Source organism: Schistocerca piceifrons, chromosome 2, assembly GCF_021461385.2.
Source record: "Schistocerca piceifrons isolate TAMUIC-IGC-003096 chromosome 2, iqSchPice1.1, whole genome shotgun sequence".
In the NCBI taxonomy this organism is placed as follows: Eukaryota; Metazoa; Arthropoda; class Insecta; order Orthoptera; family Acrididae; genus Schistocerca; species Schistocerca piceifrons.
In genome coordinates this window covers 195,294,487-195,322,447 of record NC_060139.1, presented here as the reverse complement: position 1 = coordinate 195,322,447, position 27,961 = coordinate 195,294,487, and the positions used below count along the sequence as shown (strand labels likewise).

General features: G+C 41.6%; 1 protein-coding gene across 1 annotated transcript in view; it reads left to right on the top strand.

Annotated features, from left to right (window-relative positions):
* LOC124775242 (TGF-beta-activated kinase 1 and MAP3K7-binding protein 3) overlaps window positions 1-27,961 on the top strand; it is a 526,363-nt gene that overhangs the window by 319,644 nt on the left and 178,758 nt on the right. The window contains exon 5 of the mRNA XM_047250080.1: window positions 260-409. Within this exon, the coding sequence (XP_047106036.1) occupies window positions 260-409 (150 nt within the window). The remainder of the gene's footprint in view (window positions 1-259; window positions 410-27,961) is intronic.

The following is a 27,961-nucleotide window of genomic DNA, read 5'->3' as shown; positions in this document are numbered from 1 at the left end:
AATATTTTTGTGTTACTTTAGGCTTCTCAAACATTATTGTATTTAGCGCTGATACTTGCCTTTTTGCCTCGTACATTTTATTTTATTTATGTGAAGAAGAAAAAAAAAACCCCTGCAACTTCCATTTTCGCTACACAGCCAGGTTCCACGAAGTCCTTCATGCCTAAGTCGTATGACTTTCGTATGTGAATGCTTGGCAGCTTCCTCCAGTGCTGACCGCCACTCTGTAATCCATATGGTACAAATTTTGTAATCCTAGGCCACTTGCTGACTGCGCTGCCCAACTTGGTGCCATCCAGCTCCGCTGCGTCCACTCAGCAGCGACCATACTCAAGGTCCCTCTCTGAGCGACTCCGAGAACCTGCTGAGCGCTGCAGCTTGTCCCAGCAATGCCCCTGGCTCGACTTAGGTAACACATTTTGTTTACCATGATATCTACTCAAAACGATTCCTGTATAATATTCACTAATTTGAGCGCATAAATCACCTATATTTTCTTTTAAAAAAAGCAGCTCCCCACTACGACTGCGTGAACCGTAGGTATTCATATTACGGCTCCTTTCAAATTCATCGACCGAGGGAGGCTGTACCCCTTCTTTCTCATTTTTGTTTAAAGTGAACTTGTCTTTCATGTACAATCACAGTTACCTAGGTGGCTCATTTATCACTGACTTGCCTACCATCTTTCCAATAAAGAAGGTTACTCCGTAGGGAATGTACATACTCACTGGTGTTCATTAAGGTATAATTAACACGCAGCAACATTTTTTAGGTGTCTCTCATGTTCTTTAGCTTTATCGTCCCAGCAAATTCCTACTTGTTTTTTTAGTTCTTTGGACGTTGAAACACCATTTTTTTAAATCTTTAACGATCTTCATACCTTAATTAAAGCTATCCTGTCTCCTCTGTTCAGTTCGTCCACGCGATCGCCTGTATGCAGTTTTGAAAACAGTAAAATGTGTTGCTCTCGTAACCTGCCCTTACCAGCAACAGAACGAGGCGTAGAATATAGTCGATATACCGATGGGCTTTAAGGGCGCCGCGGATAACGACCAAATGGGTGCTGCAATGAAATGAAATAAGATTAGATTAGTACTTGTTCCATAGATCATGAATACGACACTTCGTAATGATGTGGAACGTGTCAGGTTAATAAAAGGTGTCCATACATGATATTACATTACACAAAATATTACATGACACTTAAAATTTTAAATTTTTTTTTGTTGTGGTTGGGGACATTACCCACTTACTATATCCAAAAATTCATCTGATGAGCAGAAGGAGTTGCCAATATGAAATTCTTTTAATTTCCTTTTAAATGCTTTATGGCTATCTGTCAGACTTTTGATGCTATTAGGTAAGTGACCAAAGACTTTTGTGGCAGCATAATTTACCCCCTTCTGTGCCAAAGTTAGATGATTTTGAGTAGTGAAGATCATCCTTTCTCCTAGTGTTGTAGCCATGTACACGGCTATTACTTCTGAATTCGTTCGGATTGTTAATAACAAATTTCATAAGTGAATATATATATTGTGAGGCTACAGTGAAGATCTCTAGCTCCTTAAATAAGTGTCTGCAGGATGATCTTGGATGAGCTCCAGCAATTATTCTGATTACACGCTTTTGTGCAATGAAGACTCTTTTACTCAATGACGAGTTACCCCAGAACATGATGCCATACGAAAGCAGAGAATGAAAATAGGCGTGGTAAGCTAATTTACTGAGATGTATATCGCCAAAATGTGCAATGACCCTAATAGCATAAGTAGCTGAACTCAAACGTTTCAGCAGATCTTCAGTGTGTTTTTTCCAGTTCAACCCCTCATCAATGCATACACTTAGAAATTTTGAATATTCTACCTTAGCTATCGATTTCTGATCGAAGTCTATATTTATTAATGGTGTCATTCCATTTACTGTGTGGAACTGGATGTGCTGTGTTTTGTCAAAGTTTAATGAGAGCCCATTTGCAGAGAACCACTTAATGATTTTCTGAAAAACATCGTTTACAATTTCACCAGTTAATTCTTGTCTGTCGGGTGTGATAGCTATACTTGTATCATCGGCAAAATGTACCAGCTTTGCATCTTCGTGAATATAGAATGGCAAGTCATTAATATATATTAAGAACAGCAGAGGAGCGAAATGGCTCTGAGCACTATGGGACTTAACATCCATGGTCATCAGTCCCCTAGAACGTAGAACTACTTAAACCTAACTAACCTAAGGACATCACACAACACCCAGCCATCACGAGGCAGAGAAAATCCCTGACCCCGCCGGGAATCGAACCCGGGAACCCGGGCGTGGGAAGCGAGAACGCTACCGCACGACCACGAGATGCGGGCAGAGGAGCGAAGACCGAACCTTTCGGCACCCCATTCTTGATTGTTCCCCAGTTTGAAAAATAACCAGTTTTTTGTATGTTATGTGAACTGCATATTTCAACTTCCTGCACTCTTCCAGTTAGGTATGATTTACTCCATTTGAGCGCTGACGCATTCATATCACAGTACTTGAGCTTATCTATGAGTATTCCATGATTTACACAATTAAAAGCCTTTGAGAGATCACAAAAAATCCCAACGGGTGACTTCCGGTTACTCAGAGCATTTAATATTTCATTAGTGAAAGTATATATAGCATTTTCCGTTGATCAACCTTTATGGAAACCAAACTACCATTTTGTTAAAACTTTAATTTTTACAAAAGGTGTGAAGCTACTCTACAATACATTACTTTTTCAAGAATTTTGGATAAGGCAGTCAGAAGAGGGACTGGGCGGTAGTTGTTGACATCAGACGTATCCCCTTTTTTATGCAGTGGTATAACAATGGCATACTTCAGTCTATCTGGGAAAATACCCTGCTTCAGAGAGCTATTACATATGTGGCTAAGAATCCCACTTATCTCTTGGGGACAAGCTTTTAATATCCTGCTGGAAATGCTATCAATTCCATGTGAGCTTTTATTCTTGAGAGAGTTTATTATCTTCCTAATTTCAGAAGGAGAGGTGGGTGGAATTTTAATTGTATCAAAAGTGTCGGTAAGGCCTCTTCCATTAACTGCCATGCCTCTTCTAATGAACATTTAGATCCTATTTTCTCTACAACATTTAAAAAATGGAATGGTGCTCCAGACCATCGTTCCTGTTTGTCGGGCCGTATGTCGGGCGACATTGAGGCTGGTATCCCATCACTCTCTGGGGCGTCTTCAGTCACGTCTTTAGCCCTGATGACCAGCGAATCGGACGACGGTGTGATACCAACCTGACTATTGCTCGCCATTCGACCCGCAAAGAGAAGTGATGGTCTGAGGTATCGTTCTCATTTCATAGTAGGACTCCTTTGGTTGTCATCCGCGAAAGCCTTAGAGTACAGCGCTACGTCGACGATATTTTACGCCTCGTTTTGTTGCCCTTCAAGGCAAGCCATTCTGGGCTTACCTTCCAGCAAGATAATTACCGCCCGTACACGACGAGAGTTTGTACTGCTTGTCTTCGTGCTTGCCAAGCCCTGCCTGGGTCAACGAGGTCATTGGATCACTCCCCAGTTGAGAACGTTTCCAGCGTTATGGGCAGTTCTTCCCACCAGCTCGGGATTTTGACGATCTAATACGCCAGTAGGACAGAATTTGGCACGATGTCCCTCAGGAGGACGTCCAACAACCCTTGTCAATCAATGGAAACTGTTTGCATAAGGACCAAAGGTGGACCAGTACGTTACTGACTTGCTCAGTTTGAGCCGCACGGGGTAGCCCCGCGGTTTAGGGCGCCTTGCCACGGTTCGCGCGGCTCCCTCCGTCGGAGGTTCGAGTCCTCCCTCGAGCATGGGTGTGTGTGTTGTTCTTAGCGTAAGTTAGTGTAAGTTAGATTAAGTCGCGTGTAAACCTAGGGACCGATGACTTCGGCAGTTTGGTCCCATAGGAACTTAACACATATTTCCAAAATTTCCTTTCTCTTGACTAAGTCTTCCCAGCTTTCTGAAACTGTAATCGTTTGTTTGTCTGTACATGTAAATTACTTTTACCGATTTCCCTTCGCATTTGGATAATTATTTCTTGGTGCATCGTTTTTGTCGTCTTAGAGTGTATTCTGATCTAGTCAGCGCAATGTTCAGCCACATTGTGGTCACGGAAAGCAGTAAGCGACCATATGACTTTTTGTCGATTGTTTTCAATGTGTTGACGGGCGGCCATCATTTCATTCACATGCTGGAGCTGATGTTTCGAAAATGTCACAACTATTGTCAACGGGTCCAGTTGAGCTAATGTACCTATTGTGACTACATCAGTTAGACGCTGTAAAAATAACTGGCAATCTAAACGACAATAACCGTCGGACTCAAAATGGAAAATAACGAATAATCCAACAATTTAATAAATGCCATTATTATCTTATTGAGTAATTAGAGAAATGTTATAAATGTAGGTTAAATCGGATGGTTTTTTTTTTTTTTTTCAAGAGAAAGAGCTTCACAAATTTTAACGACTAGACTTTAATTAACATAGAAGCACGACGCGGGTTTTCCAATATCGCGTATCCTTTCTGATACCTTGTTTACTGGTAGTGTACAGTGTGGGCAAAATGAAATTGATCCGGTAATATTTGTAAGGTTCACGCGAAAATGACCCTCGTAGACGAACAGGTAAATTGACGATCCACAGAAAATGTTCGAAACCGTGATTTCGATGCATCAGTCGGTTGCTGGCATGTGCCTGCTCACACGAATTTACCGCATGCTCTATCCCTAATACCTCGCTGTGTCATTACGTTCGAGTGAGTGAGTGAGAGGCGTAGACGTCTTTAGTCACCAGTTGAATGCGACACAAAATGGTACTCACGATAAAACAGCCACTGTACATTGTCAACTGTTACGCGAAATGCAATTCGTTGGAAACATGTGCGGAACTGTTTGCGCAAGAGCTGAAGACTGGAAGTGTTTTGGCAAAAGCTTCAGCAAAAGCTTCAATGCAAAACTTAGTGGGAAAATGACGCCAAAATAGGCTCTGTAGCAAGTTTGAACTCCAGAAAACATTATTCGAGTCTTATTGTAAATATTTTGTGGGCCAGTTTTATTTCGCCCACTCTGTACAAATCTGCTAACAGATACATCAAAAAATAGCGTATTAGATATTTTCTTTATGCAAAAGCTGCATTAATACTGTAAGAAAAATGTGGCGTATAAGGTTCACTTCTCCATTTGTATCGTCTGTGTAAACGAGATAAATCTGAGACCCCTAAAATTAAGAGTAAAATCATGGCTATATGGGACAGAGCTACTCTCCAAGCGAAAATCACTGTGCTCAACATGACTTCGTGACAAGCACATTCTTTTTGCTATTTGGGCTCTCAAACTGGCGTGTTCGGTAATAAATGTCTGATTGTAAAACTGCCTGAGATTTGGAAATGTATGTGGCATAATACGTAACATATTAGAAATACGACCAGACAGGCAACTACTGTAAAACTGTATAAAGCAATAGCTCTTTGGCACTTCTTCAATGGAGTGAGTACTTTGCAGCTACAGGAAGTACTTTAGAGGAAGTATATAGCGTAGAAATGAAATTTCTGAGAAAAATAAGAGATTGTTTAGGACAGACCACATAAGAAACAAAACGGCGCGACAGGAGAAAGAAGTATGACTAATGGAATGTAGTACAATTCTATAAGCAACGGCTGACAGGAATATACACAGAGCAAGGACTGCACACGACTGCCCAGATTAGTAGAGATTTTCTATTCTACCATGAGTGATTGACAATTCATATAGTAGACAGTTGTTTAAATACAGGTGTTAAAACTGTTAAATATAAAACTGCTGTCGCTGTATTTATTCAAGTCGATTACTGACCCACGCAACCTGTTTCGCAACTTTTAAGTTGCATCTTCTGGTGAACATAAATACTATGTCATATGGTGTGGGGAGTGGTTACAGAATCCCACAGAGTATGATTGGCGTAGCCAGGCGAAGTTCTCAGTCCTCCTCAATTGATAAACCATCATCAATCGATAAAAAAACCAACAGTGATGAATTATGTCAGAAGCCGATACACTCGTGTGTGTGTGTGTGTGTGTGTCACCAACATAGCAGCTGAAAACATAAACTACGGGCGTCCCGTTATGTTGTCGAAGCGTGTGCTGTGGCTGTCGTCCGGGTGCTGAGACTGTGATGGAAATTGAATGTATTCTATCACCGTTGGGGGAAGTATCAAGGGAATATTTCTGCGTGGACGACAGATCCCAATGAGGTTCATCGCGTGTGCTACAACCATTATTGACTGCTCAGTTTATTTCCTAGTGCTCAAGAGGTAGAAAAGAAATGGTAGCGGGATAAATTTGGTTTCATCAGACGGACTTGGTACTGGCAAATGAGTAATACTAACGCTGACGCGTGTTTGGATATTTTTATGTTACAGTACGGGTGCTAAAACAATGAATCAACAAAAGACGAAAATATTTGTGTTGAACAGTGTTGAAGAGTTTTTATTTTTTCCAAAGTAACACTTAAAGCAAATGAAAACTGAACAATGTAGTATTTTGAAAAGTGCGAATTCTTCACTTTCGTCAGTAACCTATTCTAATTGTCAAACTGGTTTTCAAGGATTTGATTAAAGTTGTTAATAAGAAGTAGAACGAAATGTTTCTGCCTCATATGGTTTGCAGACGATTGGGAACAGTTTTATTAAGAATGTGAGGAGATTCAGAGTGAAGACTGGCATCTGCTGACAAAAGCAATACACCTGTTAGGGCTGCACGTGTTTAGTTGTCTTAGGACTGTCTATATCGAGATTATAAATGGTTATCTTCTAAGGACGAGGACGTGCTCAAAAGTAATGCCTCCGAAGTTTTTGTGTGAAAAGTCATAAACCCTTTCCAGTAATACAAACGTATTAAAATTCTACTTCTTTATTCGTCATGTCTACATACTGATTCCGCAAACAGTCATCCAGACGACGAACACATTTATCCCAACGAGAGACCATTTCGTTGATAGCGTCACTGTAGAATGTTTGACTTTGTTGACGGAGCCGCAACCTCACCTCCGCTTGCCCGCTTCATCGCTGTCAAAGTAAAGTTCTTTGAGAGTATTTTTTAAGTTTTAGAAACAGATGAAAATCGGATGGGGCCAAGTCGGAAGTTTACGGAAGATTACAGAGAACCCAAGGTGTCGGATTATTGTAGATGCAGCGCTCGTGTGTGGTCTGTGCATTGTCATGCTGAAGGAGACAAAGCTTGGTTAAACCTCTTCAAGAAATGTGTCGGATGTACATCTCCATCGAGCTTAAATTTGGGGAATTGTCTGGATAACCCAGAATTAGCCCCACATTGCAGATCAGTCATCACTTCACTAGTTAATACCACATTAGGTGAAGTTACCCTTTTGTCTACTTTATCCTGGATAAGCTTGAATTCTTTCCACAGATCATCTAGACCTTTCCTGGCATCAAAGTTCAGAAGATATAATAGGAGATACGTTTCCGGATGTTACTCTCTCGCTAACTTTTCGATCTATAATTTCTTCAACCTGTTCCTCCAAACTGCTTATATTGATGATATCAGAATTCGCAAATTTCTCTTTGAAGTTCCTTTCCACATTATCTACTCGTGTATAAACACCTGTAATTTGCGACTGAATTATTGGCATTAAATTATCCTGCTTATCGACACTCTCTTTCAAAGTACTCAACCCTTGCTTTACAGCATTAAATTGGACATTGCACACATTTTCAAAGTACCCTAACTTTTCATTAAGCTCTGATTCTACACTATTACATTTGTCTTCAATATTCAATTTCAACCTTCTTGTCAAATTCTAAAAATTATCATTCTGTTTCTGGCTGAAGGCAGTAAACATTTGATTTACATGAATAGTCAAGGAACTAGTCAATTCATTCTTTAAATCTAATTTCAAATTTTGTACTTTACAATTTAAGGCGTCAAATTCTGTCTTTAAAGCATCCATGCCTTCGCATCGATTACTAAAATTTGTTGTTCGGGCGTTTAATTGAGAATTTGCTGATACTAGTTTTTCACTTAGAGTCGCACTTTGAGTTTTGATTAAATTTACTAACTCAGACCAGTCAGGCACTTCTTTACTAACTTTCATAGCCGTTGTTACCTCGACTTGTCGAATGTTATCCGTATTCTTGCAAGCTTCAGATCTTGTAAGAGTTTAGCTAACTTTAAGTATGGTAACTACCCTAGTAAAGTTTACTGAACAGTTTGTACCACTTTGTATTAAAACAATAAAGTCATGTTTTACGCTCACCCGGTGGAGAATCTGCGCTGCGTCGGTGAGCGGATGTGGAGGCATGTCAGCACCGGTGAACAGCTGCTGGTGCCGGCGGCGTCGGACGTTGGTTTCCCCGATGTGTGTGTGAGAGCTCTACACTCCCCGCACCGGTTCTTCTGAATCGAAGTTCTAAGCGCATTTCTTCTTAGAGAAACACACTGGAATCTTCTTCTTTATTTCTCAATTCAAAATTTGGCTCCTTTAAATACTTGAGCATGTTCCGTTGCCTCGGAGTAAATCCTTTGTCGTATTTGGTTTAGTTGCTATTGCAACATACAACAGAATTTCAGTTTTTCAGTCCTTTCTCACTGGTCGACACGTTCTAACGCTTTGTGACGACTTTTTTACTAGGCCTTCTCTTCAAAAATTGTGCTTGATGCTTTACCGGATTGCTGACATTCAGGGTACACTCGTGAAATGGTCGAACGGGAAAATACCAACTTCATCGCTACCTCGGAGATGTTGTGTCCTATTGCTCGTGCGCCGACTATAACACCACGTTCAAACTCACTTAAATCTTGATAGCCTGTCTCATAGTAGCAGTAGCAACCGATCTAACAGCTGCGCCAGACACTTGTTGTCTTCTATAGGCGATGCCGACCGCAGCGCCATATTCTGCCTGTATCACTGTACTTGAATACGCTTGCCTGTACCAGTGTCTTTGACGCTTCAGTGTATATCGAGATTGTTTCAAGATTGTATGAGAGAGAAACAAATATAAACGTGCAGTATTGACATGTGACGGTTCCAACTCCTGTAGGTGTTGTACGAAAGTGTGAGGTGTGGCGAAAGCCTCTCGCTTCTGTCGTTATTCATTATCACGAATTCTGAGCAAGAGGTATCTGTTACTGCTGCGTAACGCGTTGCTGTGAAGTTTCTCGCTAGGGAAGGCGTAAAAGGAGGTGAAATCCTCGGGAGATTGATTGAATAATTAAAGGAGGAGACTTCGTCAAGACATCGTGTGTTTGCTTGGCACAAGCTGTTCGTGGATGTTGGCGAGCCCATTGAGAATGAACGGCCTGATCTCCGACTCGAAGGTCCACACCAGTAACACAGATAACAGTCGCCGCGTTCCTCAACTTCTTGAGGATGGCAGGCGTGTGATGATCGCTGAGATCGGGTTCGAGATAAGTTGTGGCAGCACTTTTACTAATATCGCAGAAGAATGACAGGAAAATGTGTGCTAGGTGGTTTCCTCCCCTTTTGACGACTGACGAAAAATCGAGCCGTTTACAGATATGTTAGCGTCTCTTCGTTAAATTTCAGAGAGAGAGAGAACAATGGGTGCTTTATTACACCCCTGAATCAAAAGAAGTAATCAGGGAGTAGTGGGTTTCGACAGGCGTGGTTTGTTACACATCGACTTTTGCACTGACGTTGGACAATAGACGCAGTGACATTTTGAGCAAGGGTAGAAAGGGATGTCGCGCAGAGGAGGTGACTTACGATGAGAGAAATGGTTCTTCTCCAAGACTCCCAGCATCCCCAACAGCCTCCCTGCGGCCCAAAAATAGCTCCCTGCAACTTTTATGTATTTCGTCCACTCAGAGCAGCTCTGGGGCGTCGGAGGTCCATCGATAACGCTGGGGTTGACATTTATGTGCGCAATTGGCTCCAGATATAACAGACTTCATTGTACGAGGACGGATTTCAAAGTTACCTATATGCTGGGAAAAAGTGTTTCAACGCAGCGGCTGTGTAGAAAAGTTAACTTCTCCCATACTTCTTACTATAAAATAAAGAATATCGTATTTTCAAATGCGTTAGTACGTGTGTAGGGTACTCTGTAACATTACATCTATTTGCACTAATATATATAAATTTCGCTTTAGTATATCAAAGTGAAACTGGCAGTGTTACCGTTGCTCTGTAACTACGAGAAATGATATCTCATACAACGATCTACTGTAAGCAGCTCTGTAACATCGTAACTTAGGATTAGAACCCAGTGGTCATTTTCCTTATTTATTTCTATTTTTAACAGTTCCGAAGATGCGCAAATCTGCCCGAACCCGCGCATTGTGAGATAATGGAACAACGATAGGCAGTGCGAAAAATCTTTGTTCTACAAATAAGGGTTGTGGATGACTCCGTAATAGTTTTAATGAACCTTATTCATTTGCCGCGGTGTGTAACATTAAAGTAAATGCAACATCGCTCTTTGAGAGGGTGACGAAAACTGTTTATGCTCAGTGTTCGTGAAATTGCAACTGAATGAAATTGCTTTGTAGTAATCTGCCACTGTGCCATGGAGTTTCTGTTCCACAAACGAAGCGGACTCGTTGCCGTCATCACACTAATAATTTAATCACGATGACTAGTCGGCCGTCGTATTCACCGCAGCATACGGGAAAAAGCAGCTCAGGTCCATGTCTCGCAACTAGCCAGTGGGTTTCTTATTTGACCCAACACTATTGCGCACCTGAAACAATTATTACGCGTGCCCAGCATGTATGTAATGCTATGTATGCTGACATTTATTCTGTGCAACGCGCTTAACTTTTCACTTTTTTGTTCATAACGTGAAAAATAAATACTACTGCAGCTAAAATCTGCAGTCACCGTTAGCACAGTAAGTTATATTCAGCGAATTATGAAATTTATTTGTTATTAATTTCTTCATTGAATTCTGAAAACCTGCTCCCCTGTGCGCCCAAAGCAGGTGGTGTAAACCATTCATGACACTAAAAATTTTCTACGTAGCAGTAATTTCTTACACTCAACTGTAACAATTCACTAATGAAGATGTTACTTTGTGCAGTATAACTTGACCATAAGTATTTATAAGAATCATAATTGATTGGAAAGAATATACAATGAAAATATTTGATGAGGTGGCAATTGGAACAGACTGAAGTGTTACAATGGTTAAGACACTGTAGTCACATTCTTTCAATTGCTGTGCAGCCATCCAGTTTTATGTTTTCAGTGGTTTCTCTAAATCGATTAAAGCGAATTCCGGGGCAGTTCCTTCGAAGAAGACACGGACGATTTCGTTCTTCATCCTTAGCTGACAGTCTGCTGTTGAGTACTTTCTGTAATGGCCTCGTCGTCGGTGGCACGCTTATGTCTAATCTTCCTTCCGTCGGCGGTAATGGAATTCACTTTGCTGCATGTAATGTTTAGTGCAGTTGACAAGCTGTCGCGTATTTCACTTTCCCCATGTGCGAGGGCCGTTAGCAACCTGTTCCTAATCACCCGAACTGCAAGCAGTTGACAGCTGAAGTTAGCAACTGGTATGTACGCTCGTGTGTGGAGCGCGCAAACTTTCTGTCTGGAAGGACAGCGGTACAGCGGTGCGTTTAAGAGAACGAAATACGAGACGATGCGCGCATTACATCTTTATCTATTATTCTTCGTTTTTATTCGTTGACCTTACGTTTACCGACCGTGATTGCGAAACTGTAGAGGCAAGTGACAAGAAGCATTAAGACAGGAACTAACTCTAAAGCAATTAAATGAATGCTGAAACTGGGCTAGTGCAGTCATTGGTGACAACAGAATTCTAATGGGCATTAAAGTAAGGTCCATAATGATTCAAAAAGCCTTCAGAAATAAATGTAATTTGTCAATAAACAACCACTTCGGATCAAGGAAAAATACACAGCTTTTTAGTACCCTGAGAGTACGAATTTAAAAAAACTCCTTCAGTCACAAATTTTCATGTTTTAGTAAGTACACGATGCATTTAGGACCCTGTGGGTTCATCATCAAGTATAAACCGCCTTAACACATGATTTATTTTTGCTCTTGAATTCGGTGGAATTCATGTTCCTGTCATGAAAATGTTATGAATTTATTAAGTCAGATGCGGAAAAAATGTGCGAAACAGTGGATAAAAAAGAAGTGTAAACTTACCACACAACCTAAGAAATGTGTTTTTAACTTTTTAACACCATCACACATTTCTCCATCCAGTTCGCGCTTGTCACTTCACTCAAGACGCACCTTTGAATACATATTTTCGTAAACACTTCATAGATGTTGTTCAACATGGTGCGATCAAAGACGAATTTATTCGCAGTGTCCGAGATCAAAGTATTAAGCAAATGACACCAGCAGGGAATAACTGTAGAATAGGTCTTAAAATTACTAAAATAACAGTGGCTTGCGAAAGCTGTATGTTCATTTAACACAGATTCTGGTTTATTGATTTTATGGAGGTATATCTTCTGTTGTTCCAACAGATTAAGGGTCTTACCATTGGTTTTACTGTCCAGTACTACCAAATTGTTTGCTAGACTGTTGATGACATGTTTCGTTTCCAACATATGTTGTGCTACAACAGATTTTTCTAAGTGGTTTAGCGTGAAAGCATTATGTGTACGTGAAAAATGGTTTTGAAGTTTCTGCCAAAAATTAAACATCAATGGGGTGTACAAAGCATCGTGCTCCAGTTGTCGTGGTTACTATGTAGGAAAAACAGGCAAAAACTTCAAAAACCGTATTCAAGACCACACAAATGTTTTCACTCTCAACCACTTCGAAAAATCTGTCATAGCACAACATATGGTGGAAACCAAACATATCATCAACAGTCTAGCGAACAATTTGGTAGTATTGCACAGCCAAGCCAATGATAAAACCCTAAATCTGTTGGAACAGCTGGAGATACACCTCCATAAAATCAAAAAACCAGAATCTCTGTTAAATCAACAGACAGATTCCGCAAGCCGCAGTTATTTTATTAATTTTAAAGACCTATTCTAAAGGTATTCCTGCATATGTTAGTTGTTTAATAATTAGATCTCTGGCACTGCGAATAAATTCATCTTCGATCACACCATGTTTAACAAAATCTGTGAAGTGTTTACGAAAATGTGCAAACAAACGTTCGTCTTGAGTGCAGTGATATGGATGAACGGGACGGAGAAACCAATGTATGATGGTTTTAAAAAATCAAAAATGCTTTTCGTGGGTTGCGTGGTAAGTTTACAATATTTGTTATTCCACTGTTTCGCACATTTTTTCCGCATTTGACTTAAGAAATTCATAACCTAACATCAAACCTTTTCATGACAGGAATATGCATTGTGCCTCATTCAAGAGCAAAAATAAATCATGTTTTAAGACGATTTACATCTGATGATGGACCCACAGGGTGACTGAAGGAGTTTTTTAATTCGTACCTCCCGTGTATTAAATACAGCCACGCTGACAGCTGCAAAATATGGATAAAGTTAAATGTATTTTGAATGTTTTAATCTGTGATTGTGAAAGCTGAGTAGCAGGGAGAGGGGAAAGCAAAATATTAGAAGCGCTAGAGATGTAGATGTAGAGGAGAGAACATCGTGTTGGTGTCATGTTAGATGCGTCGATGTACAATGAGTAAAACCTATTTTGTCATGTCATACGTGTACCGCGTCCAATATTTAATGCGAATTACCATCAGCACAGCGAAAGTGAACGTACCATCGCTTCATCTTCATAATGAAGAAAACATATGTTCGTATTCTTTCTAAAGCCGCTCGTAACTCATATACAGGGTGTTACAAAAAGGTACGGCCAAACTTTCAGGAAACATTCCTCACACACAAATAAAGAAAAGATGTTATGTGGACATGTGTCCGGAAACGCTTAATTTCCATGTTAGAGCTCATTTTAGTTTCGTCAGTTTGTACTGTACTTCCTCGATCACCGCCAATTGGCCCAATTGAAAGAAGGTAATGTTGACTTCACGTCATCAGCACAGATTTTCTGTGAACGTTTGGGCAGGCATTGTTGGTGATGTCTTGATTGGGCCCCATGTTCTTCCACCTACGCTCAATGGAGCACGTTATCATGATTTCATACGGGATACTCTACCTGTGCTGCTAGAACATGTGCCTTTACAAGTACGACACAACATGTGGTTCATGCGCGATGGAGCTCCTGCGCGTTTCAGTCGAAGTGTTCGTACACTTCTCAACAACAGAGTCGGTGACCGATGGATTGGTAGAGGCGGACCAATTCCATGGCCTCCACGCTCTCCTGACCTCAACCCTCTTGACTTTCATTTATGGGGGCATTTGAAAGCTCTTGTCTACGCAACCCCGGTACCAAAGTAGAGAATCTTCGTGCTCGTATTGTGGACGGCTGTGATACAATACGCCATTCTCCAGGGCTGCATCAGCCCATCAGGGATTCCATGCGATGGAGGGTGGATGCATGTATCCTCGCTAACGGAGGACATTTTGAACATTTCCTGTCACAAAGTGATTGAAGTCATGCTGGTACGTTCTCTTGCTATGTGTTTCCATTCCATGATTAATGTGATTTGAAGAGAAGTAATAAAATGAGCTCTAACATGGAAATTAAGTGTTTCCAGACACATGTCCACACAACATTTTCTTTCTTTGGATGTGAGGAATGTTTCCTGAAAGTTTGGCCGTAGCTTTTTGTAACACCCTGTATATCGACATCTACATGACTGCTTTGCAGTTCGAACTTAAGTGCCTAGCGTAGAGTTCGTCGAACCACTCTTTCTCTACTATTCTACTCTCGAACAACACTTGAGAAAAATGAACTCTTATCTTTCCGTATTATTTCTGATTTCTCTTATGACGATAATTTCTTCCTGATGGCGCCAATAAAATATTTTCGCATCCAGAGGAGAAAATCGGTGATTGAAATTTCGTGAAAAGATCTCGCCGCAACGAAAAATGTCTGTTTTTTTTTATAATTGCCACACTAACTCGTGTGTCATGTCCGTAACATCCTCTCCCCTGCATCGCTATAAAACAAAACGAGCTGCTCTTCTTTGAACTTTTGCTATATCCTCCGTCAATCCTTTGTGACGGAGACCCCACACCGCTCAGCAGTAGTCCAGAAGAGGACGGACAAGCGTAGCGTCGGCAGTCTCTTTCGTAGAGCTGTTGCATCTTCAATGTGCTCTGTCACTAAATCGCAGTCTTTCGTTCATCTTTTCCACATCTTCTATGTGATCGTCCAAGTTAAAGTTATTTGTAATTGTAATTCCTAGTTATTTAGTTGAACTTGTAGCCGTTTTCAACTGATCGTGTAAGCGAAATTTAACGGATCCCTTTTAGTATCCATGTGGATGACTTCACACTGGCCGGCCGGAATGGCCGAGCGGTTCTAGGCGCTACAGTCTGGAGCCGCGAGACCGCTACGGTCGCAGGTTCGAATCCTGCCTCGGGCGTGGATGTGTGTGATGTCCTTAGGTTAGTTAGGTTTAAGTAGTTCTAAGTTCTAGGGGACTGATGACCACAGCAGTTAAGTCCCATAGTGCTCAGAGCCATTTGAACCATTTGACTTCACACTTTTCCTTGTTTAGAGTCAATTGCCGCTTTTCGCACCAAACAGATGTCGTGTCTGAATCATTTTGCAACTGGTTTTGATCTGCTAATGACTTTACTAGATGTAAAATGACAGCATCACCGGTAAAATATCCAGGAAGGCTACTCGGATTGTATTGTAAATCGTTTATATAGATCAGGAACAGCAGAGGGCCTGTAATACTTTCTCTGAGAACGCCAGAAATCACTTGTTTTTCACGATGCCTTTCCGTCAGTTACTACGACCTGTGACCTTTCTGACAGGAAATCATGAATCCAGTAGCACAACTGAGACGAAAATCCATCAGCACGTAGTTGCTTATGAGGAACGGCATGAAAAATCTTCTGGACATCTAGAAATATGAAATCAATTTGATATCCCCTGCCAATAGCAATTATTACTTCGTGCGAATGAAGAGCTAGTTGTGTTCCACGATAATGATATTTTCAGAATCCGTAGTGACTAAGTGTCAATAGATCGTTTTCTTCAAGGTAATTCATTATTGGAGATTTATGTGGTAATATGCAACCAGTCGCTTTTTTAGTGTTTTGATATGATTTATTCAACCAAAAAGATGTTTTCGAGCCACAGCAGGCTCATCATCGGATTGAGTTGTTACAAGAACATTATGCTGTGGAGTAAGTGTAGCAAAACGTTGTGCTAGTGCAGAGAGCGGAAATTACGGTAATTTAGTAATCGGTGACTACACGTTTATGAAACCGAAAGTTTTTTATGTTTTAGGTACTTGCAGCGCACTGTCGGGTGTGGTGTCCTTATCAAATCTGTTCCTATAATGTACATTATCAAGCTATGTACGCAACTATACACGGTATTTAGCTGCACTTGGTTTTACACCGATTCGCAGAGTAAACACTGGATGTTTTTATCAAAATATATGAATATGATAGATATTACACTTTGCTACTCATGGTCTTTGGCATGAGATACATAGTATGACACTGCAAATATTGTTAGTGCAGAAATTAAATTTAAGTAAACTTTGCTTTCTACAGGAGTTTTTTTATATTGGCAGTATAAACGTACTATGGGTTAAAAGTTATACAAAAGATAAACAAATCGAATGGAATATTTACTATGTAAATATTTATGTATTTACCCTTATCAGTGAAGATGATGCATCTAAAGAAATACTTGAATCTGTAGCCCAAAATAATGGTTATAATTATAACACCTCTTTGATAAACACTCTATCTGAAAAAATCCAAAGTAAGCTTAAGTAACCACCATCACCGTTACAAGCAAAGAAAGAAATGCCAAACTTTTTTTTATCTTATATTCCTTGGCAAAGTGTTATATAAACTTACAAATCTTCTCAGATCACATAACATAAAAATATCCTTCTATACTGACAGTAATAAAAATGGTTCACAATAATAAATGCACTGGAGATTGTCATAAAAACTCTGGCAAGTTAGAAACTCACATGCTCCTGTTCTTGCTTTTACGTAAGTCAAACAGGGAGAAATTTTGCAGCCCGCTACAAAGAACATACTTACGCCTTTCGCCTGAGAAACTTAAATAAGTCCAGCTTTGGATTACGTATTGGTCATTATGAACACTCTGTTGATAACGTTAGTGACAATCTTTCTGTACTACACATTGCTGAGAAAGAAATACAGATGGACCTCCTTGAACAATTGTAGATTTACATCCAGAAACTAAAATCATCTCAAAAATTCCCTGATGAATAAACTGAATCAACAGAACTTTTTTCCAGTGTTTCCAAGACATCCTGACACCAAATCACAAAACTGATAATAATAACACACCTTCCTGCATAGATTTTGTTCTCCTTGTCGTGTAACAACTATGGAATTCTGTAACTTATATAAAAATTTTAGTTACGTACTAAATATTCCACTCTATTTCTTTATCTTTTGTATAACTTTTAACCCATATTGCAGTTATAGTGCCAATATAAAAACGCTCCTGCAGCTACCAAAATTTACTTAAATATAGTATCTGTTCAAATGGTTCAAATGGCTCTAAGCACTATGGGACTTAACATCTGAGGTCATCAGTCCCCTAGACTTAGAACTACTTAAACCTAACTAACCTAAGGACATCACACACATCCATGCCCGAGGCAGGATTCAAACCTGCGACCGTAGCAGCAGCACCACTCCGGACTGAAGCACCTAGAACCGCTCAGCCACAGCGGCCGGCTATAGTATCTGTACTAATAATATTTTGAACGGAACGCAATGCATGTTATGCCAAAGACCATGATGTAGTAAAGTGTAATATCTATCATATTCATATTCTTTGTAAAAACAAACAGTTTTTACTTTCTGTGAGTCAGTGTAAAACCAATTGCAGCTACTTATTATGTGTATTTGTGTACAAAGCTTGTTAATGTACATTATAGGAACAGATTTGATATAGATACCACAAGGCAGTACACTGTTAGTACCCAACACATACAAACTTCAGTTTTCATAAACGTTTAGTCACCGATTACTAAATTATCGCCGGCCAGTGTGGCCACGCGGTTAAAGGCGCTTCAGTCTGGAACCGCGCGACCGCTACGGTCGCAGGTTCGAATCCTGCCTCGGGCATGGATGTGTGTGATGTCCTTAGGTTAGTTAGGTTTAAGTAGTTCTAAGTCTAGGGGACTGATGACCTCAGATGTTAAGTCCCATAGTGCTCAGAGCCAGCCAACTAAATTATCGTCATTTCCGCTAACAGCATCAGCACAATGTCTGGCTACATTTGGTACACAGCATAATGTGCTTGTAAGACCTCCATCTGATGATGAGCCTGCAGTGGCTCGAAAACATCTTTATTGTTGAATAAATCGTATCAAAACACTAAAAAAAGCAATTGGTTGCATATTAATTACCAGATTAATCGCCAATTTAAATCACACTCGCAGTACGTCATCCACAGTGAACATACTGTAAGTCATTATGGTCAATCATCGTATGTGTTTTAAAATCCTACTGCAAATCGACGTCAGTAAAATGGGTCCGTAAGTCATCAGATTACTCCTATTTCCTTTCTAGTGTACTGGTGTGATCTATCCAACTTTCAAGTCTTTACGTACGGATCTTTCTTCGAGCGAGCAGTTCTATAAGATCGCCAAGAATGGAACTGTTGTATGAGCATAACAATGTTATGGCACACCCTTGCGGGTACCCCTAAGTTACTTTGACATCTTGCAATTTTGCTCATCAACAACACTGTTCGTAAGTTCTGAATCCAAACAAAAACTTGTTACATTGTTGTGTAATCTCGTATTTTGTCCATTAGGCGACAAAGTACATTTAAAGCATCGTCTTGTTAATGCACAAATTGTTGTTTTCATCGTCTTGCCGTTCGGCTGTAACTACTGCAATTCAGTCCACTGATCATACTTTTGATGTTGACTGTGCTGGGCTCGTGGTGATTTCATTTTGACTTTGTGGACTGCTGTGTGAATAAGTGCCCTTGACACACCAGTTTGAACTGCTAAATGGCGCAACGATTTTCTTGACCTACCTTCTGTGATATTGGTTCCTACGCAGAAAGTAAAAAATTGCATCTAACATTGAATTAAAGGTATTGGATAATGCATACGTTGTACACCGAAGAGCCAAAGAAAGTGGTACACGTGCCTAATATCGGTAGGGCCCCCGCGTGCACGCATAAATGCCGCAACACGACGTGGCATGGACTCGACTAATGCCTGAAGTAGTGCTGGAGGCAATTGATGCTATGAATCCCACAGGGCTGTCCATAAATTCGTAGGAGTACGAGGGCGTGGAGATCTCTACTGAACAGCATGTTCCAAGGCATCCCAGGTATGATCAATAATGTTCATGTCTGGGGAATCTGGTGGCCATCGGAAGTATTTAAACTCAGAAGAGTGTTCCTGGAGCAGCTCTGTAGCAATTCTGGACGTGTGGGGTGTCGCATTGTCCTGCTGGAATTGCCCAAGTCCTTCAGAATGCACAATGAATATGAATGGATGCAGGTGATCAGACAGGATGCTTACGTACATGTCACCTGTCAGAGTCTTATCTAGCTGTATCAGAGGCCCACATCATTCCAACTGCACACACCCCCACACCTTTACAGAGCCTCCACCAGCTTGAACAATCTCCTGCTGACATGCAGGGTCCAGGATGTCGGGGATTTGATGTTTTACCAGATTCCCGATATTCATGGTTCACTCGTGAAATGGTCGTACGGGAAAATCCGCACTTCATCGCTACCTCGGAGATGCTGTGTCCCATCACTCATACGCCGACTATAACCCCACGTTCAGACTCACGTAAATCCTTATAACTTGTCATTGTAGCAGCAGTAACCGATCTAACAACTGCGCCAGACACTTGTTGTCTTATATAGCTGTTGCCGACTGCAGCGCCGTATTCTGGCTGTTTATATGTCTCTGTATTTGAATATGCATGCCTACACCAGATTCTTTGGCGCTTCAGTGTATTTGCATTAACATGACGCCATAGAAATTCACTTAACAATTGCCCATTAATTTTCAAACGTGATGATAAAAATACTGAAGTGGTTTGTTTTTCGTTTTAGTTGTTGTGTTTTGATTTTAGTTCAAAATGGTTCAAATGGCTCTGAGCACTATGGGACTTAACTTTTGAGGTTATCAGTCCCCCTAGAACTTAGAACTACTTAAACCTAACTAACCTAAGGACATCACACACATCCATGCCCGAGGCAGGATTCGAACCTGCGACCGTAGCGGTCGCGCGGTTCCAGACTGTAGCGCCTAGAACCGCTCGGCCACCCCGGCCGGCTTGATTTTAGTGTTACGTTGTGTGTTGCACACACTAAATCAACTTGCTGTTATTTCTCTACAGGGTTGAAGCTGAACCCATCCAAAACCCAAGCGGTGCTGGTTGGTCATTCTAGGCTCATTAGCCCGAAATAAGAGGAATCCTTGCAGTCTTTAACCTTAAATTGGATAAATATCAGCTTCTCTCGTTCAGCAAAGAGTCTAAGAGTAATAACAGATGAAAATCTAAATTGGACTAAGCACGTAACTCCAATGAGCAAGAAGGCATCAGCATCTGTCCATGCCGTACAAAACTGTTAAATGCTCTTCCCTTTTGATCTGAAAGAGAAACTTGTACAAACACTTGCACTTCCAGTTATTGATTACTGCGATGTTATCCTGCAAGACGGTTCTGAGGAAAGCTCATGGCGCCACGGACTGGTTATGAATGCCTGTGTCTCCGTTATATCGGTGATGTTTGACTCTTTAATCACATTTCACCATCATTTGCACAGCTATCGCGGCTGCGTGTACACAAGCACACAGATTTCCATACCTTCTGTTTTCTTTACTGCGATATCAACGTACACTCCCCCTCATGTGTCTCCTCGACCTTAACGGCCTTGTTGTCTGAACAACACGGCAGAAACATCCTCTCCCATCAGAGCAAAATCCTTTCTGTCCCACTCTAGTAGCATTCAGCCACTTTCTGGCAGTCCTCAGTAGCAGGAACCCGACTCTGGAATAACCTCTCGCATTATATTACAGGACTGAATAACACCTCCAGCTTCAGAACACTGTTAATGGCGTATCTACTAAAGCAACAATAAGGATTACTATTGTCCCTGTACGCACTCATTATCCTTGTACATCCCTCTTTCCAACCTGATCTTCCTCAAAATGGTTCAAATGGCTCTGAGCACTATGGGACTTAACACCTGAGGTCATCAGTCCCCTAGAACTTAGAACTACTTAAACCTAACTAACCTAAGGACATCAGCCACATCCATGCCCGAGGCAGGATTCGAACCTGCGACCGTAGCAGTCGCGCGGTTCCAAACTGAAGCGCCTAGAACCGCTCGGCCACTCCGGCCGGCGATCTTCCTCACTACCCAGTATTCGTAGCTGGTACATCTCCTTAAATTTCCCTTCCCCATAACTCGCTACATCAGAAAACATCTATTTTGTACACCTATAAATTCTTTTATATCTGCCACTGTATGTCATTATTATTATTATTGTTATTCACGTTACAGGCCTTTTTATCAGGCCACGTGAAAAATTCATAACTATTTGTTCTTCCAGTACTCCTTCATTCGTTCACAAAAGGCTCTCTTCCTTTCTTCAGTCCACTTTGGCCTTTGGGGTTTAGGTTCTGTTTTCTCTGACATCACTTCCCACCTGTACACCTTGTGTCTGTAGACGCCTTTGTGCATGACGTTCGCTGAATCTATCTGAGCTCTTTCCAGATCAATTTTGACTTGTGTCATCCACGGTGTAGTGGTCTTGAGTCCGGCCAGCCGTGGTGACCGAGCGGTTCTAGGTGCTTCAGTCTCGAACCGGGAGACCGCTACGGTCGCACGTTCGAATCCTGCCTCTGGCATGGATGTGTGTGATGTCCTTAGGTTAGTTAGGTTTAAGTAGTTCGAAGTCTAGAGGACTGATTACCTCAGATGTAAAGTTCCATAGTGCTCAGAGCCGTTTTTTGCTCTTTAGTCCCTGGATGTACCTGAGGATTCTGTTGGTGAGTCTGGTCTGTGGGAGTCCGCTGATGTGTCCATAAAATTTTAGTTGCCTCTTTCTAATGGTCGCTGCGATGTTGGAAAACTTCTCTGTGGTGTCCTTGGAGTGAAGCCTATATCCTTCGTCCGTGAGTTTTGGTCCAATAATTTTCCTAATGATTTTTCTTTCCTGTGTGAGAATGTTCTCAGGGTCGGCCTTTATGTGTAACATCAGTATCTCACTGGCGTATAGCCCCTCAGGTTTGATTACAGTGTTGTAGTGACGAATTTTGGTGCAGGCGGACAGACATTTCTTGTTGTAAATATGTTGTTTCAATAACCTAGTCTTCTGGGCAATTGTCTCCTTTCCTGTCGGTTCGAGCACCTCACCCAGGTACTTAAAGTGTGTGATCTACATCTACATCAACTTGGATACTCTGCAAATCATATTTAAGTGCCTGGCAGAGGCTTCATTGAACCACCTTCACAATTCTCTATTATTCCAATCTTGTATAGCGCGCGGAAAGAACGAACACCTGTATCTTTCCGTACGAGCTCTGATTTCCCTTATTTTATCGTGGTGATCGTTTCTCTCTATCTAGGTCGGTGTCAACAAAATATTTTCGCATTCAGAGGAGAAAGTTGATTGGAATTTCCTTAGAAGATTCCGTCGCACCAAAAAACGCGAAAAAAATGGTGTCCAGCCCAAATCATGTATCGTTTGAGTGATACTCTCTCCCATATTTCGAGATAATACAAAACGTGCTGCTCTTCTTTGAACTTTTTCGATGTACTCCGTCAGTCCTATCTGGTAAGGATCCCACACCGCGCAGCAGTATTCTAAAAGAGGACGGACAAGCGTAGTGTAGGCAGTCTCCTTATTAGATCTGTTACATTTTCTAAGTGTCACGCCAATAAAATGCAGTCTTTGGTTAGCTTTCCCCACAACATTTTCTGTGTGTTCCTTCCAATTTAAGTTGTTCGTAATTGTAATTTCTAAACATTTAGTTGAATTTACGGCCTTTAAATTTGACTGATAACTCGTGTAACCAAAGTTAACGAATTCCTTTTAGCACTCATGTGGACGACCTCACTTTTTTCGTTATTTAGGGGCAAAATCATCTGCAAACAACCTAAGACGGCTGCTCAGATTGTTTCCCAGATCGTTTATATAGATAAAGGACAGCAAAGGGCCTCTGACCTACCTTGGGGAACGCCAGAAATCACTTCTGTTTTACTCGATAACTTTCCGTCAATTACTACGAACTGTGACCTCTCTGACAGGAAATCACAAATCCAGTCACATAACTGAGACGATATTCCATAAGCACGTAAAGTCACTACAAGCCGCTTGTGTGGTACAGTGTCAAAAGCCTTCCGGAAATCCAGAAATACGGAATCGATCTGAAATCCCTCGTCAATAGCACTCAACACTTCATGCGAATAAAGAGCTAGTTGTGTTTCACAAGAACGATGTTTCCTAAACCCATGTTGAATGTGTGTCAATAGACCATTTTCTTCTAGGTAATTCATAATGTTCGAACAGAATATATGTTCCAGAATCCTGCTGCATATCGACGTTAATGACATGGGCCTGTAATTAAGTGGATTACTCCTACTGCCTTTCTTGAATATTGGTGTGACCTGTGCAACTTTCCAGGATTTGGGTACGGATCTTTCGTCGAGCGAAAGGTTGTATGATTGTTAGTATGGAGGTAATGCATCATCATACTCTGAAAGGAACCGAATTGTTATACAGTCTGGACCATAAGACTTGCTTTTATTAAGTGATTTAAGTTGCTTCACTACTCCGAGGATATTTAGTTCTACGTTACTCATATTGGTAGCTGTTCTTGATTAGAATTCTGGAATATTTACTTCTTCTTCTTTTGTGAAGGCATTTCGGAAGACTATGCTCAGTAACTATGCTTTGGCAGCACTGTCTTCGATAGTATCTCCATTGCTATCGCAGAGAGAAGGCATTGATTGGTTCTAGCCGCTAATATACTTCACATACGACCAGAATCTCTTTAGATTTTCTGCCAGGTTTCGAGACAAAGTTTCGTTGTGGAAACTGTTACAAGCATTTCCCATTGAAGTCCGTGCTAAATTTCGAGCTTCTGTAAAAGATCGCCAATCTTGGGAATTTTGCGTCTGTTTAAATTTGCCATGTTTGTTTCGTTGTTTATGCAACAGTGTTCTGACCCGTTTTATGTACCAAGGAGGATCAGCTCCGTCGTTTGTTAATTTATTTGGTCTAAATCTCTCAATTGCTGCCGATACTATTTATTTGAATTCAAGCCACATGTGGTCTACACTTATTAATTTGGCAGGAGTGGAGATTGTCTCTCAGGAAGGCGTCAAGTGAATTTTTGTTTCCTTTTTTGAATAGGTATATTTTTCGTTTATTTTTGGAGGATTTGGTGGTTACAGCATTCAATCTCGCTGCGACAACCCTGCGTTCACTAATCCCTGAATCGGTTTTGATGCTCGTTATTAACTCAGGATTATTTGTTGCTAAGAGGTCAAGTGTGTTTTCACAGCCGTTTACTCTTCACGTGGGCTCATGAACTAACTGCTCGAAATAATTTTCATAGAATTCGAATGTTTTATGCGTACGTCCGGAATTATACATGTATTTCCGTCAACATATCGAGGGTAAGTTAAAGTCACCACCAACTATAATCGTATGAGTCGGGTACGTGTTTGAAATCAAACTCAAGGTTTCTTTAAACCTTTCAGCAACTGCATCATCTGAATTGGGAGGTCGGTAAAAGGATACAATTATTATATTCCGGTTGTCAACAATGACCTCTGCCCATACTAACTCACAGGAACTATCTACTTCAATTTCGCGACAAGATAAACTGCTTCTGACAGCAAAAAACACGCCACCGCCAACCGTGTGTAGCCTATTTTTCGGAACACCGTTAAGTTCTACGCAAAAATTTCAGCTGAACTTATCTCCGGCTTTAGCCAGCTTTCAGTGCCTATAACGATTTGAGCATCAGTGCTTTCTTTTAGCGCTTGGAGCTCTGGTACTTTCCCAACACAGCTACGACAATTTACAACTCTTATGCCAATGGTTCCTGTATCTACGTTCTTCCTGTGTTTGGCCTGCACCCTTTGTGACTGAAGCCCTTCTTGTGTTTTCCGGAGACCCTCTAACCTAAAAAACCGCCCAGTCCACGCCACACAGCCCCTGCTACCCGTGTAGCCGCTTCCTGCGGGTATGGACACCTGACCTATTCAGCAGAACCCGAAACCCATCCACCCCTTGGCGCAAGTCGAGGAATCTGCATCCTACACGGTCGCAGAACTGTCTGAGCGTCAGAATCATCCTACACGGTCGCAGAACTGTCTGAGCCTCAGAATCAGACTCTCCACTCGGCTCTGTCCCAGAGGTCGGCAATCGATCCTGTCGACTAAGCTGCAAATGGTCTACTCAGCTTTCCATCTTGAAAGCAAGACTGGCAGCCTTTACCACTTCCTTTAGTCGCTCGAAACCAGAGAGAATTTCTTCTTGTCCAAAGTGACACACATTATTGGTACGGACGTGAGCAACCACTGCAGTTGGCTGCACCCTGTGCTCTTCAAGGCATCCAGGGGGACCCGTTCCACATCTGGAATTTTTCTTTCCCTTCTTGGGTGCTATGTCCCTAAGGGGCCCTATAACGTACCTAACGTTGGAGCTCCCAACTATCAATAATCCCACCCTCTGTGGTTATCCGGAACTTGCAGGCTGAAACAGGACAGGCTACAGCATCTGGCTCAGCGACAGTGTTAGCCACAGACAGCACCTGGATCCTGTTTGTAAGACAAACCGGAGATGCCTTACGTGCGGCCGCCTGGGAAGTCTTTCCGCCTGCTACGCCCCGGGGCGACTTCCCGTTCGACCACAGGTGAGGGGTCAGCCTCAGTGCGAGCAGTATCTGGTTTGGCCAGCGGTGAGGACCGATCGGAGGACTCGGACGGGCTGGACGTCCTTTGGATCACCACGGCCGGCCAACAACAGTGGTGCCCATCCACTGCAGCCTCAAGCTGTGTAACCGAAGCCATCACAGCCTGAAACTGAGAGCGAAGTGTCACCAACTCGGCTCGCATCCGCACACAACAATCGCAGTCCCTGACCATACTAAAGACGGTGGAAAACTAAACTATACAGATAAACGGACTATCGGCACGTGCTGCGGAACTCTACTGTAGACCCTGACAAAAACGCAGGAACTGTGTCTAATAAATTAGATTAATACGCAGAGATTCAAAAACCTAACTACCGAAGCACTCGGGTGAGACTAAATAATTGGCCCCTGACTAGGAACTTGTAATATGTCACAAAACTGGCTTACTTTTCGCCGCAAACGAAAATGCGAGAACTGTGGCTGTTAGATATTAAATAAACACGCAGAAACTCAAGAAACTAAACAATTCAAGCACACAGATGATATTATAAAATTCGCTCCTGGTTAGGAACTCGTGAATGTGACAAAATCTGTTACTTCCCTGTTGCTGCTTGTGTCTCGACAGCTAGTGCTGCTATTGATCTTGCCATACTTTATGTTCAAATTTGGTATGTTTAATTTCGTGCAGAAGAACTCAGTTTTCTGATATGAGATCTGTAGCCCTAATTTTTCTGCGCACTCTTTGAGTACTTCTGTATGTCTGATTGCTGTGGTTTCGTTATCTGTGAGTAGTGCCAGATCGTCTGCGAAGGCTAGACAGCCGTCCTGCAGCTTGTCCTTGGGTCGTCCAAGTCGCACTGGCTTCCAGTGGCTTTGTATTTGCAGCTCTTTGGTTCAAATGGCTCTGAGCACTATGGGACTTAACATGTGGGGTCATCAGTCCTCTAGAACTGAGAACTACTTAAAGCTAACTAACCTAAGGACATCACACACATTCATGCCCGAGGCAGGATTCGAACCTGCGACCGTAGCGGTTGCGCGGTCCCAGACTGAAGCGCCTAGAACCGCTCGGCCACACCGGCCGGCTGCAGCTCTTTCTCCCATTCCTTGATGACCTTATTCAGCACTAGGGTGAAGAGTAGCGGTGAGAGTCCGTCATCTTGGCGAACTCCTGTCTTGATCTCAAAGGGTTCGGAGATTTCCCCCTTGAACTCCACCTTAAATGTCGTGTCTGTCAGTGGCTGTCTGCAGTCGCAGTGCCTTGCCATCCAAACCTTGTTCATGTAGAAAGTTGCACAATGTCTGGCGGTCGATTGAGTCATATGCCTTCTTGAAGTCAACGAAGGTGCATATTACTGGACGGTTCCTAAGGGCTTTGGTTTTCAAGGTAGTTTTCAGACTGAAGATTTGTTCTGCATAGGTACTCGCCGATCTTATGTTCCAGTTGGCTCCGTGCCCTTTGGGGTAGGCACGCTGAGAATACATTATTATTATTATTTCTTCTTTCTCTTCTCAGACGTTATGTCTGGTCAAAAATGGAAAGTGATGCGGACCTTGATCAAGCGTGACTTCCTTTTAACTGTTCGGTATATGTTATATTTGCATTTAGGAACTTTGGGGTAATTGAACATGTATCAATAATTACAGATTTCTGTAGATGTATTGCGTTGATGTACTGGTGGATATTGTGTGGTATGACTCCTGTAGTTGATAGTATAATTGGTATAATGTCAACTTTATCCTGATGCCACATGTCCTTGACTTCCTCAGCCAGTTGGATGTATTTTTCAATTTTTTCTCCTGTTTTCTTTTGTATATTTGTTGTATTGGGTATGGATATTTCGATTAGTTGTGTTAATTTCTTCTTTTTATTGGTGAGTATGATGTCAGGTTTGTTATGTAGTGTTGTTTTATCTGTTATAATGGTTCTGTTCCAGTATAGTTTGTATTCATCATTCTCCAGTACATTTTGTGGTGCATACTTGTATGTGGGAACTTGTTGCTTTATTAGTTTAT